This window comes from Physella acuta, unplaced genomic scaffold (assembly GCF_028476545.2).
Source record: "Physella acuta isolate Inbredline_101_S28 unplaced genomic scaffold, ASM2847654v3 ptg000322l, whole genome shotgun sequence".
Taxonomy (NCBI): domain Eukaryota; kingdom Metazoa; phylum Mollusca; class Gastropoda; family Physidae; genus Physella; species Physella acuta.
In genome coordinates, this window is record NW_026731841.1 from 926279 (window position 1) to 939470 (window position 13192).

The window sequence follows — 13192 nt, forward strand, 5'->3', positions numbered from 1 at the left end:
ATATGAAATTTCATTATTTACAAAATAGTGTTACAGATACATTATGTTTGAACAAACTTATTTAACCAATGATGCACAGTTTATAGGAGAGTTTGAACTTAGCAAGATGAATGGAGGACAGTGTAAATAATGATTCCCAGAAGTTTCAAGAGGACATTCTCCTCCCTCCCGCCCCACCCCTCCCACCCCCGACCCACCTCTATTGGGACCTTTCTCAACTTCCTGGTGCCCAAGACACCCAAGGTCACCACTAATTAGACTAATTAGAATTGAACACGTTCACGATTCGATTGATTATTTGAACTTCCCCATCACCACAACAGTTCAGTGTTGTCCAGTGTCAACCATCGCATGATCGCAGAGTGGATCATCGATCTGCTGATCGAAGGTGTATCTTTATTGATCTGCTGATCGATGGTGTATCTTTATTGATCGGCTGATCGAAGGTGTATCTTTATTGATCGGCTGATCGAAGGTGTATCTTTATTGATCTGCTGATCGAAGGTGTATCTTTATTGATCTGCTGATCGAAGGTGTATCTTTATTGATCTGCTGATCGAAGGTGTATCTTTATTGATCGGCTGATCGAATGTGTATGGGTCATTGATCGGCTGATCGAAGGTGTATCGTTCATTGATGTACTGATCGAATGTGTATGGGTCATTGATCTGCTGATCGAATGTGTATGGGTCATTGATCTGCTGATCGAATGTGTATGAATCATCGATCAGATCGAAGTTGTATCGTTTATCGATCTGCTGAATGTTATTGACTGCCCGATGCAGACATCGGTGTCATGTTAAAATCAATAAGTTATTTGTGACTCGATATTAAATTCCATCAAGGTGGCTGGAAACCGGCACTGTGGCCGGCATTCTGTGACCGGCACTGTGGCCGGTATTCTGGGGCCGGCATGCTGGGGCCGGCATAATTTGACCGGCATTTGGTGGCCGGACGAAGAGTTCACGAGAATTCAGCATTAAAGAAGGCAGCAGAAACATCATCCGTCAACATAAACTTAGAAATAACATCAACATCTCACATATCACACATCTCATACATCACACACATCTCACACATAACACACATCTCACACTTCAACAACATCTCACACGCACATCGCACAACTTGAAACTGTCATACTTCAAATGACATCACTCATGTTACATCATCATACATTATTCAATGTCAGGTAACATCACACAAACAAAATCACACAAGAATCAAGCAAATCACACATCACTCAATATCAGGCACCATCACACACACTAAATCACACAAAGTATCCAGTATGAACAAGAGAACTGTCACGACTCCTGAACATCAAGACATCCCACATCATTCACTCACACTTTGTGAAGGTGTCACATCTTTTCTGGTGGTGGCACATCATTTGTGATGTTATATCACCAATTAAAAGTTTATATCAACACCTGTATAGTGTGAAAAGTTATAAAATGTTTTTGTAAACAAGGCAATAGTGTTGTGTGGTGCTGCCTGTCTGCCCGGTATATCTGGGGCAGCTTCTGTCATCCTTGTGATGTCTGGACTGTAGGGAAATATATTGTCTCCCTTTTGTAGGGACATATACTGTCTCCCTTTTGTAGGGACATATACTGTCTCCCTTTTGTAGGGGCATATAGTGTCTCCCTTTTTTAGGGGCATATAGTGCCTCCCTTTAGTAGGGGCATATAGTGCCTCCCTTTTGTAGGGGCATATAGTGTCTCCCTTTTTTAGGGGCATATATTGTCTCTCTTTTGATATTAAGTTAGCATGACTGTAAGGACAATGATTTTCTCCCTTATGATATAACATTTGCTGGACAGTTGGCACATGATCGTGTAGCTCAGCAGGACTTATGTAGCGTGGAATTGTTGGCCTGACTTATGTAGCGTGGAATTGTTGGCCTGACTTATGTAGCGGGGAATTGTTGGCCTGACTTATGTAGCGGGGAATTGTTGGCCTGACTTATGTACCGACTGTGTCCGTCCCTCTTCTCAATCCTAAACAACAAAACGCCTCTCTTCTTAGCGTGAAAACTCGGCACTTCCGCTTTGGTCACGTGTGTCTTGCAGGGGCTCCCCGAGTTGTCCCCGCCCCCCACGCCCCGTCTGGCACCCGCCTCCCTCTGCTCCAGCTGGCACATCCTCTTCAGGTGGGTGGACTGGCCAATGGTCAGCCGGGACGTGGCGTACCTGGCCTCTCGTGCGAAGGTTCGAACCTGCCTCTCACACTTCCTGCGCAGGTCCTCGTGTTTCTGCAGGATCTGGGCCTTCTTGGCGTGGTGCCGCATGGATTCGAACCTCGCCTGTTCGTCGAAGTAGCCTCGTGCCATTGTCTCAACTTTGAATGCTTGCATTCTGCAACAAGAATGTAAGGCATGAATGATCTATGTAAGAATGTAAGGCATGAATGATCTATGTAAGAATGTAAGGCATGAATGATCTATGTAAGAATGTAAGGCATGAATGATCTATGTAAGAATGTAAGGCATGAATGATCTATGTAAGAATGTAAGGCATGAATGATCTATGTAAGAATGTAAGGCATGAATGATCTATGTAAGAATGTAAGGCATGAATGATCTATGTAAGAATGTAAGGCATCAATTATCTATGTAAGAATGTAAGGCATGAATGATCTATGTAAGAATGTAAGGCATGAATGATCTATGTAAGAATGTAAGGCATGAATGATCTATGTAAGAATGTAAGGCATGAATGATCTATGTAAGAATGTAAGGCATGAATGATCTATGTAAGAATGTAAGGCATGAATGATCTATGTAAGAATGTAAGGCATGAATGATCTATGTAAGAATGTAAGGCATGAATGATCTATGTAAGAATGTAAGGCATCAATTATCTATGTAAGAATGTAAGGCATGAATGATCTATGTAAGAATGTAAGGCATGAATTATCTCTGTAAGAATGTAAGGCATGAATTATCTATGTAAGAATGTAAGGCATGAATGATCTATGTAAGAATGTAAGGCATGAATGATCTATGTAAGAATGTAAGGCATGAATGATCTATGTAAGAATGTAAGGCATCAATTATCTATGTAAGAATGTAAGGCATGAATGATCTATGTAAGAATGTAAGGCATCAATTATCTATGTAAGAATGTAAGGCATCAATTATCTATGTAAGAATGTAAGGCATGAATTATCTATGTAAGAATGTAAGGCATGAATTATCTATGTAAGAATGTAAGGCATGAATTATATATGTAAGAATGTAAGGCATGAATGATCTATGTAAGAATGTAAGGCATGAATGATCTATGTAAGAATGTAAGGCATGAATGATCTATGTAAGAATGTAAGGCATCAATTATCTATGTAAGAATGTAAGGCATGAATGATCTATGTAAGAATGTAAGGCATCAATTATCTATGTAAGAATGTAAGGCATCAATTATCTATGTAAGAATGTAAGGCATGAATTATCTATGTAAGAATGTAAGGCATGAATTATCTATGTAAGAATGTAAGGCATGAATTATCTATGTAAGAATGTAAGGCATGAATGATCTATGTAAGAATGTAAGGCATGAATTATCTATGTAAGAATGTAAGGCATGAATTATCTATGTAAGAATGTAAGGCATGAATTATCTATGTAAGAATGTAAGGCATGAATGATCTATGTAAGAATGTAAGGCATGAATTATCTATGTAAGAATGTAAGGCATGAATGATCTATGTAAGAATGTAAGGCATGAATTATCTATGTAAGAATGTAAGGCATGAATGATCTATGTAAGAATGTAAGGCATGAATGATCTATGTAAGAATGTAAGGCATGAATGATCTATGTAAGAATGTAAGGCATGAATGATCTATGTAAGAATGTAAGGCATGAATGATCTATGTAAGAATGTAAGGCATCAATTATCTATGTAAGAATGTAAGGCATGAATGATCTATGTAAGAATGTAAGGCATGAATTATCTCTGTAAGAAATGTAAGGCATGAATTATCTATGTAAGGATGTAAGGCATGAATGATCTATGTAAGAATGTAAGGCATGAATGATCTATGTAAGAATGTAAGGCATGAATGATCTATGTAAGAATGTAAGGCATCAATTATCTATGTAAGAATGTAAGGCATGAATGATCTATGTAAGAATGTAAGGCATCAATTATCTATGTAAGAATGTAAGGCATCAATTATCTATGTAAGAATGTAAGGCATGAATTATCTATGTAAGAATGTAAGGCATGAATTATCTATGTAAGAATGTAAGGCATGAATTATCTATGTAAGAATGTAAGGCATGAATGATCTATGTAAGAATGTAAGGCATGAATGATCTATGTAAGAATGTAAGGCATGAATGATCTATGTAAGAATGTAAGGCATGAATTATCTATGTAAGAATGTAAGGCATGAATGATCTATGTAAGAATGTAAGGCATCAATTATCTATGTAAGAATGTAAGGCATCAATTATCTATGTAAGAATGTAAGGCATGAATTATCTATGTAAGAATGTAAGGCATGAATTATCTATGTAAGAATGTAAGGCATGAATTATCTATGTAAGAATGTAAGGCATGAATGATCTATGTAAGAATGTAAGGCATGAATTATCTATGTAAGAATGTAAGGCATGAATTATCTATGTAAGAATGTAAGGCATGAATTATCTATGTAAGAATGTAAGGCATGAATTATCTATGTAAGAATGTAAGGCATGAATCATCTATGTAAGAATGTAAGGCATGAATTATCTATGTAAGAATGTAAGGCATGAATTATCTATGTAAGAATGTAAGGCATGAATTATCTATGTAAGAATGTAAGGCATGAATTATCTATGTAAGAATGTAAGGCATGAATTATCTATGTAAGAATGTAAGGCATGAATGATCTATGTAAGAATGTAAGGCACGAATTATCTATGTAAGAATGTAAGCTGATTTATATCTGCATGAATTATCTCTGTAAGAATGTAAGGCATGAATGATCTATGTAAGAATGTAAGGCACGAATTATCTATGTAAGAATGTAAGCTGATTTATATCTGCATGAATTATCTCTGTAAGAATGTAAGGCATGAATTATCTATGTAAGAATGTAAGGCATGAATGATCTATGTAAGAATGTAAGGCACGAATTATCTATGTAAGAATGTAAGCTGATTTATATCTGCATGAATTATCTCTGTAAGAATGTAAGGCATGAATGATCTATGTAAGAATGTAAGGCACGAATTATCTATGTAAGAATGTAAGCTGATTTATATCTGCATGAATTATCTCTGTAAGAATGTAAGGCATGAATGATCTATGTAAGAATGTAAGGCACGAATTATCTATGTAAGAATGTAAGCTGATTTATATCTGCATGAATTATCTCTGTAAGAATGTAAGGCATGAATGATCTATGTAAGAATGTAAGGCACGAATTATCTGTGTAACAATGTAAGCTGATTTATATCTGCATGAATTATCTCTGTAAGAATGTAAGGCATGAATGATCTATGTAAGAATGTAAGGCACGAATTATCTGTGTAAGAATGTAAGCTGATTTATATCTGCATGAATTATCTCTGTAAGAATGTAAGGCATGAATGACCTATGTAAGAATGTAAGGCACGAATTATCTGTGTAAGAATGTAAGCTGATTTATATCTGCATGAATTATCTCTGTAAGAATGTAAGGCATGAATGATCTATGTAAGAATGTAAGGCACGAATTATCTGTGTAAGAATGTAAGCTGATTTATATCTGCATGAATTATCTCTGTAAGAATGTAAGGCATGAATGATCTATGTAAGAATGTAAGGCACGAATTATCTGTGTAAGAATGTAAGCTGATTTATATCTGCATGAATTATCTCTGTAAGAATGTAAGGCATGAATGATCTATGTAAGAATGTAAGGCACGAATTATCTATGTAAGAATGTAAGCTGATTTATATCTGCATGAATTATCTCTGTAAGAATGTAAGGCATGAATGATCTATGTAAGAATGTAAGGCACGAATTATCTGTGTAAGAATGTAAGCTGATTTATATCTGCATGAATTATCTCTGTAAGAATGTAAGGCATGAATGATCTATGTAAGAATGTAAGGCACGAATTATCTATGTAAGAATGTAAGCTGATTTATATCTGCATGAATTATCTCTGTAAGAATGTAAGGCATGAATGATCTATGTAAGAATGTAAGGCACGAATTATCTGTGTAAGAATGTAAGCTGATTTATATCTGCATGAATTATCTCTGTAAGAATGTAAGGCATGAATGATCTATGTAAGAATGTAAGGCACGAATTATCTGTGTAAGAATGTAAGCTGATTTATATCTGCATGAATTATCTCTGTAAGAATGTAAGGCATGAATGATCTATGTAAGAATGTAAGGCACGAATTATCTGTGTAAGAATGTAAGCTGATTTATATCTGCATGAATTATCTCTGTAAGAATGTAAGGCATGAATGATCTATGTAAGAATGTAAGGCACGAATTATCTGTGTAAGAATGTAAGGCATGAATTGTCTATGTAAGAATGTAAGGCATGAATTATCTCTGTAAGAATGTAAGGCATGAATTATCTCTGTAAGAATGTAAGGCATGAATTATCTCTGTAAGAATGTAAGGCATGAATTATCTATGTCAGAATGTAAGGCATGAATTGTCTATGTAAGAATGTAAGGCATGAATTATCTCTGTAAGAATGTAAGGCATGAATTATCTATGTAAGAATGTAAGGCATGAATTATCTATGTAAGAATGTAAGGCATGAATTATCTCTGTAAGAATGTAAGGCATGAATTGTCTATGTAAGAATGTAAGGCATGAATTATCTCTGTAAGAATGTAAGGCATGAATTGTCTATGTAAGAATGTAAGGCATGAATTATCTCTGTAAGAATGTAAGGCATGAATTGTCTATGTAAGAATGTAAGCATGAAATTTTACCATCTGGTATTCAAACTTGCAATCAGAGTTTATTCCCGGCATCTCTTCGCCCCCCCCCCCCATCCCCAACGAAATGGAATTTATATAGAACATATACTTTTATTAGTGTCCGCCCCCCCCCACGAAAATTTCAAGAAGTGCCCCCCCCCTCACACACACACACACACCACCCCCACCCAACCCCCGGAGAAAAAAAGTCTGGAAGAAACACTGCTTGCAATTCTCGAGTATGTAAATTTCATTTAATGACTGAAATTACATCTATAGCGTTGTGTTGATACTAGTAATTCGATCCCGTGTTATCAATACAATATTGCAAAAATGTGTATTAACGTCATGTTTGTGATCACGTCATGCTTATGCTAATGTCCTGTTAGTGATGGCGTCATGTTTATTGATGACGTCTTGTTAGTCATGACGTCATGTTTTTATGACGTCATGTATCTCATCACGTCGTGTTTGCGCCTATTTTTATTTCAACAGACGTCACGTGAGACCTACAGTGGCTCAACTGCTTTTATTTCCAGATGTCGATAGATCAGATGTGCTCTGGTGGAGGTTGACCAAGAAACAAAGTGCCCATGTACCCATGTGACTATGCAATTAATGTAATGATAAAAAAAACCCAGTTGGTCTGATAACTAGGTTCACCTGTATGAAAGCTTGTGGAGGTCCTAATACCTGATTGAGTCTAGGTCCAAATGTTTGGGTGGGGTTGTGTGTGAAGGTTTGTGTGGGGTTGTGTGTGAAGGTTTGTGTGGGGTTGTGTGTGAAGGTTTGTGTGGGGTTGTGTGTGAAGGCTTGTGTAGGGTTGTGTGTGAAGGCTTGTGTGGGGTTGTGTGTGAAGGCTTGTGTGGGGTTGTGTGTGAAGGCTTGTGGAGGTCCTAATACCTGATTGAGTCTAGGTCCAAATGTTTGTGTGGGGTTGTGTGTGAAGGTTTGTGTGGGGTTGTGTGTGAAGGTTTGTGTGGGGTTGTGTGTGAAGGTTTGTGTGGGGTTGTGTGTGAAGGTTTGTGTGGGGTTGTGTGTGAAGGTTTGTGTGGGGTTGTGTGTGAAGGCTTGTGGAGGTCCTAATACCTGATTGAGTCTAGGTCCAAATGTTTGGGTGGGGTTGTGTGTGAAGGTTTGTGTGGGGTTGTGTGTGAAGGTTTGTGTGGGGTTGTGTGTGAAGGTTTGTGTGGGGTTGTGTGTGAAGGCTTGTGTAGGGTTGTGTGTGAAGGCTTGTGTGGGGTTGTGTGTGAAAGCGTGTGTGGGGTTGTGTGTGAAGGCTTGTGTGGGGTTGTGTGTGAAAGCGTGTGTGGGGTTGTGTGTGAAGGCTTGTGTGGGGTTGTGTGTGAAGGCTTGTGGAGGTCCTAATACCTGATTGAGTCTAGGTCCAAATGTTTGTGTGGGGTTGTGTGTGAAGGTTTGTGTGGGGTTGTGTGTGAAGGTTTGTGTGGGGTTGTGTGTGAAGGTTTGTGTGGGGTTGTGTGTGAAGGCTTGTGGAGGTCCTAATACCTGATTGAGTCTAGGTCCAAATGTTTGTGTGGGGTTGTGTGTGAAGGTTTGTGTGGGGTTGTGTGTGAAGGTTTGTGTGGCATTGTGTGTGAAGGCTTGTGTAGGGTTGTGTGTGAAGGTTTGGGTGGGGTTGTGTGTGAAGGTTTGTGTGGGGTTGTATGTGAAGGTTTGTGTGTGGTTGTGTGTGAAGGCTTGTGTGGGGTTGTGTGTGAAGGTTTGGGTGGGGTTGTGTGTGAAGGTTTGTGTGGGGTTGTGTGTGAAGGTTTGGGGCGGTCCTAAAACCTGATTGAGTCTAGGTCCAAATGTTTGGGTGGGGTTGTGAGAACCCCGGCAGTTTAGCCTCGGTTCTATGGCGCTGTGTGGGTAATGTGTGTGACTTAGGGGGGTAAGGATAATAATACCTGCGGGGACTGCTGTTTTTTAAAGTGTAGGGATGGGGACTTTTTTTTTTTAAAGTGTGACCTTTAGGCTAATCACATTGACGTAAACAGCTGTGTTAAATTTAATATTCAACAACACACGATCTATTTGCGACCTACAGTGAAAATGTATGCGGCTAGAATAAAAAAAATATCCCATTACAAGCAGGTAACGCCCAAATATTTTGATAAGTAAAAAACAAATTAAAAGTTGATGTAACCCCATACTGAGTGTAATTAAAACCAAATATCGGTGGTAGGACTAGAATAAAGCAGGCTTATGATTGGTTGCGGTGGGGGCTGTAGGTAGTCATATGATGGGTTGCGGTGGGGGTTGGTGGGGTTGTAGGTAGTCATATGATTGGTGGCGTTGGGGGTTGGAGGGTTGTAGGTAGTCATGTGATTAGCAGCGGTGGGGGTTGGTGGGGTTGGGCGTCAACTCGTGGTTGTAGGTATTCAACTAGGTGTGGGCTAGCAGTGGATTACACATGGGCTGTTGATGGACTAGTAGTGGTAGAGTAGTGGTAGAGTTGTGGTAGAGTAGTGGTAGAGTAGTGGTAGAGTAGTGGGCCGTTAGAGAGCCAGTAGTGGACCAGTAATGAGCTGTTATTTGATTAGCAATGCGTTTTTAAATGGGCTAGTAGTAAGCTAATAATGAACACGTATTTAACAAGTTACAGCCTAGTAATGGGCTAGTGTTGGGCTAGTGTTGGGCTAGTGTTGGGTTAGTGTTGGGCTAATGTTGGGCTAGTGTTGGGCTAGTGTTGGGTTAGTGTTGGGCTAGTGTTGGGCTAGTGTTGGGCTAGTGTTGGGTTAGTGTTGGGTTAGTGTTGGGTTAGTGTTGGGCTAGTGTTGGGCTAGTGTTGGGCTAGTGTTGGGTTAGTGCTGGGCTAGTGCTGGGCTAGTGTTGGGGTAGTGTTGGGCTAGTGTTGGGCTAGTGTTGGGTTAGTGTAGCGCTAGTGTTGGGCTAGTGTTGGGCTAGTGTTGGGCTAGTGTTGGGCTAGTGTTGGGGTAGTGTTGGGCTAGTGTTGGGTTAGTGTTGGGGTAGTGTTGGGCTAGTGTTGGGGTAGCGTTGGGCTAATGTTGGGGTAGTGTTGATCTAGTGTTGGGCTAATGTTGGGCTAGTGTTGGGCTAGTGTTGGGTTAGTGTTGGGTTAGTGTTGGGCTAGTGTTGGGTTAGTGTTGGGTTAGTGTTGGGTTAGTGTTGGGCTAATGTTGGGGTAGTGTTGGGGTAGTGTTGGGGTAGTGTTGGACTAGTGTTGGGCTAGTGTTGGGTTAGTGTTGGGTTAGTGTTGGGTTAGTGTTGGGGTTGCAGTGAACACGCAATGAAAAACTAATGGGTTAGTGATGAACTAGTAGTTAATTATTAATGAGCTAGAAATGGGCTAGCAAATGACCACTAGTGGACTAGTAATGACATCTAATAATGACAGCACGATGAAATAAAATACATATTCCAATTATTACACTATTCTTACTTCTAGTTAAATTTCCATCACCTCCTAGCATTTAAAAGTAAGTTAACATTACACCTGTACCTATTCTCTAGCTTGTAACAAGACATAGACCTACCTGTCTTATAGTAAGGTCTTAAAGAAGAAAATGGCATCCGAACTGTGAAATGGCCCAGGTCTTAAAGTCAACTGGACCAGGTTTACACCTGTTTTAAAGTCAACTGGACAATCACATTAGCACCTGTTACATTTACGTCCCTCCATAATGACGTCATAGAAATTGAATACACATCTAAGTATCCTTTACTTGTCCACGTACTTAGACTAAGCTATGGTTAACTTGGGTCTGCGCCGCTACATGTATTGAGACACTTCAAGTTGTAGGGGGCGCTATACATGAGCAGCTAATAAAGACAGACCGGCAAGAGGTCTAGTTGATTGACGCAAGGAACGAGAACTCCGTTTGAAAGAAATATATCGACTCCACACTGAGTGAAATAAATTTTACTGACTTCAATATTGACTTTTGTTCCGCTTGTCAATTCAACTTTTTAATAACAGTGTCGGCTGACAAAAAAAGTTAACTGTGGGGAGGGTTGGCGAGAGTTGGCTTTGAACGTCTTTACCTCCATAGACTAAAGAGCTTTCATGGGGAGCTATCGACGCGTTTCGTCATTAGCTTTCTATGTTTTATTTGGTGATTAAAAAGACGAATGTCTCCGCGGACTGTCATGGGGATCGTGTCAACAAATTCGTGTTGTTGTTGAACTCTGGTTACTAGTGTTCGCCCAGTGGGAAAAAAATAATGTATAAGAGCTCATTAGCTAATCGGGTTTTTAAAAATTAAATTGGACTTTTTCCAAATTGTTAACGCGCAGTTTATATTATAAAACAAGAACATTATTGGAGAGAGTTGGAACGAAACGGGTAAAAAACGGTAAAAAAACAACAGTACGGGTTTAATAATTAGCCTCTGCTCCATGGGGAGTTGAAAAAAGTCGTAGAAAAAGTTTCACAAATGTTGTATGTGTAGGAACACAGAGGATTCAAGTAAAACTAATTAGCTGTTGTTTTAAGCAAATAAATCAGGGACTAAAAATAGATTTTGGTTTACCCACAATCCCTGGGAAAAGGGATGATCGCGATCATGTGACTCCGGACTACAGTACACGATTCATCATTTCACTGTTGAGGCCAAATGAACACGCACAAATCGCATTAAAGAGATGTCACGGCAGCCGGCAGTAGTCGAAATGTTGCCTCGATTGACCGGCACTGCCGGCTAAGTTTGAGTGATGTTGAGCTCTCCCATAGCACCACACTGCTTCATTAGGTCTCGCCACCCGCCCCTCCACACGTCCCCCTCCACACGTCCCCCTCCACCCTCCACCCGCCCCCTCCACCCGTCCCTCTCCACCCGTCCCCCTCCACCCGTCCCCCACGATCCGACCACTAATTCACAACCTACACTAAACTAACCCACCCCCCACGCATCTCCACCCACCCATCCCCCCCCCCCCACGCACCCCCACCCACCCACACACGCACACATAATTACTGTGTATGGTTGAGATACAACAACACAACATTTAATTCAAACTAACGAGTCACGACAACCAGGGGCGTAGCGACCCATCCCGACCCCCTCGGTGTCTACTAATTTTGCGCCCCGCACTTACACATAATTTAGAAAGGTTGGGGGAGCTTTTGGCCAGTAAGTGTTACTCAACACCTTTTATTTTGGCGTAACATAATTGATGTGCAAGACAGTGCAAGTCCTTAAACTCAAGCTGTAATTATTTTTTAAACTCCGCCTGTGTATAATTCAGAAATAGAGCCTTAGAAGGAGCGAATTATTTAATTTTCTACCCCAAATTATTTAATTTGGCGCCCCCGGGGGTGGGCTCCCGGGGTGGTAACCCACCCGCCCTCCCCTAGCTACGCCACTGAACCTTAATACAAGACCAGTGTCAATAAACCTTAACAACCCTTGTAAAAAAAATGGCCTCACCGATTTCATATTTCGATCATCCCGCTAAACATTTATTCCACAAAAGTTTGGCCTACCAAACGACATGAGCGTACAAAAAGTGTACCTATTCAAGCGTGACTAGCTCTCTCCACAGCACTCCGCTTCTACACGCGCTGTGTTCAGTCAAGCGGAACATGGCTTCCGGTGCATCTCGTGGTTACGGTCGACTGAGTTCAGATGTTAACACCTCACCTAGACCTCATTCATACCTAACATAGACCTCACTTAGACCTCACCTAGACCTGAGACCTCACCTACACCTCAGCTAAACCTCACCTAGACCTCACCTGGACCTCACCTAGACCTCACCTAGACCTCACCTAGACCTGAGACCTCACCAAGACCTCACCTAGACCTCACTTAGACCTGAGACCTCACCTAGACATCACCTGGACCTCACCTAGACCTCACCTAGACCTCACCTAGACCTCACCTAGACCTGAGACCTCACCTAGACACCATCTGGACCTCACCTAGACCTCCCCCCCCCTTCCACTGAATATACACTACCCTAAGACCTCCCCACACCCAGCACTTTCCATCGACATAATACGATCGTTGCTCGGATTTGTTAACCCCCCCCCCCCCTCGCCCCCTATTTAGAGTCGTTGTTCGGGTCGGAAATCAAACGTGCATTGCTCAACAGACGGCAACCCGTTAGGCAGACGGCAACCCGTTAGGCAGACGGCAACCCGTTAGGCAGACGGCAACAAGCTAGGCAGACGGCAACAAGCGGGGCAGGTGACAAAACGAAACTAACGGAAATTGTATGCGCATGTCAGCAGCGACTGAAGTAGCCAGAAAACGTTTCCGTCAACATAAAGGTCAAGGTTAAATGGCGTGAGTTGTT

At 40.7% G+C, this 13192-nt stretch overlaps 1 protein-coding gene across 1 annotated transcript; it reads right to left on the reverse strand.

Moving 5' to 3' along the window:
* Positions 1–202: 202 nt before the first annotated feature.
* Positions 203–10968, reverse strand: LOC131940573 (uncharacterized). Its single transcript, XM_059299266.1, has 2 exons — positions 10429–10968; positions 203–2360 (listed from the first exon to the last, which is right to left on the reverse strand). Exon 2 carries the CDS (start codon positions 2357–2359, stop codon positions 1913–1915), a length of 447 nt encoding a protein of 148 aa, XP_059155249.1. The 5' UTR covers position 2360; positions 10429–10968; the 3' UTR covers positions 203–1912.
* Between the last annotated feature and the right edge of the window lie 2224 nt (positions 10969–13192).

What these genes read in the sequence shown, in the direction of transcription:
- LOC131940573 (XM_059299266.1), bottom strand. Translation starts at nt 2,359, where the DNA reads ATGCAAGCATTCAAAGTTGAGACAATGGCACGAGGCTACTTCGACGAA.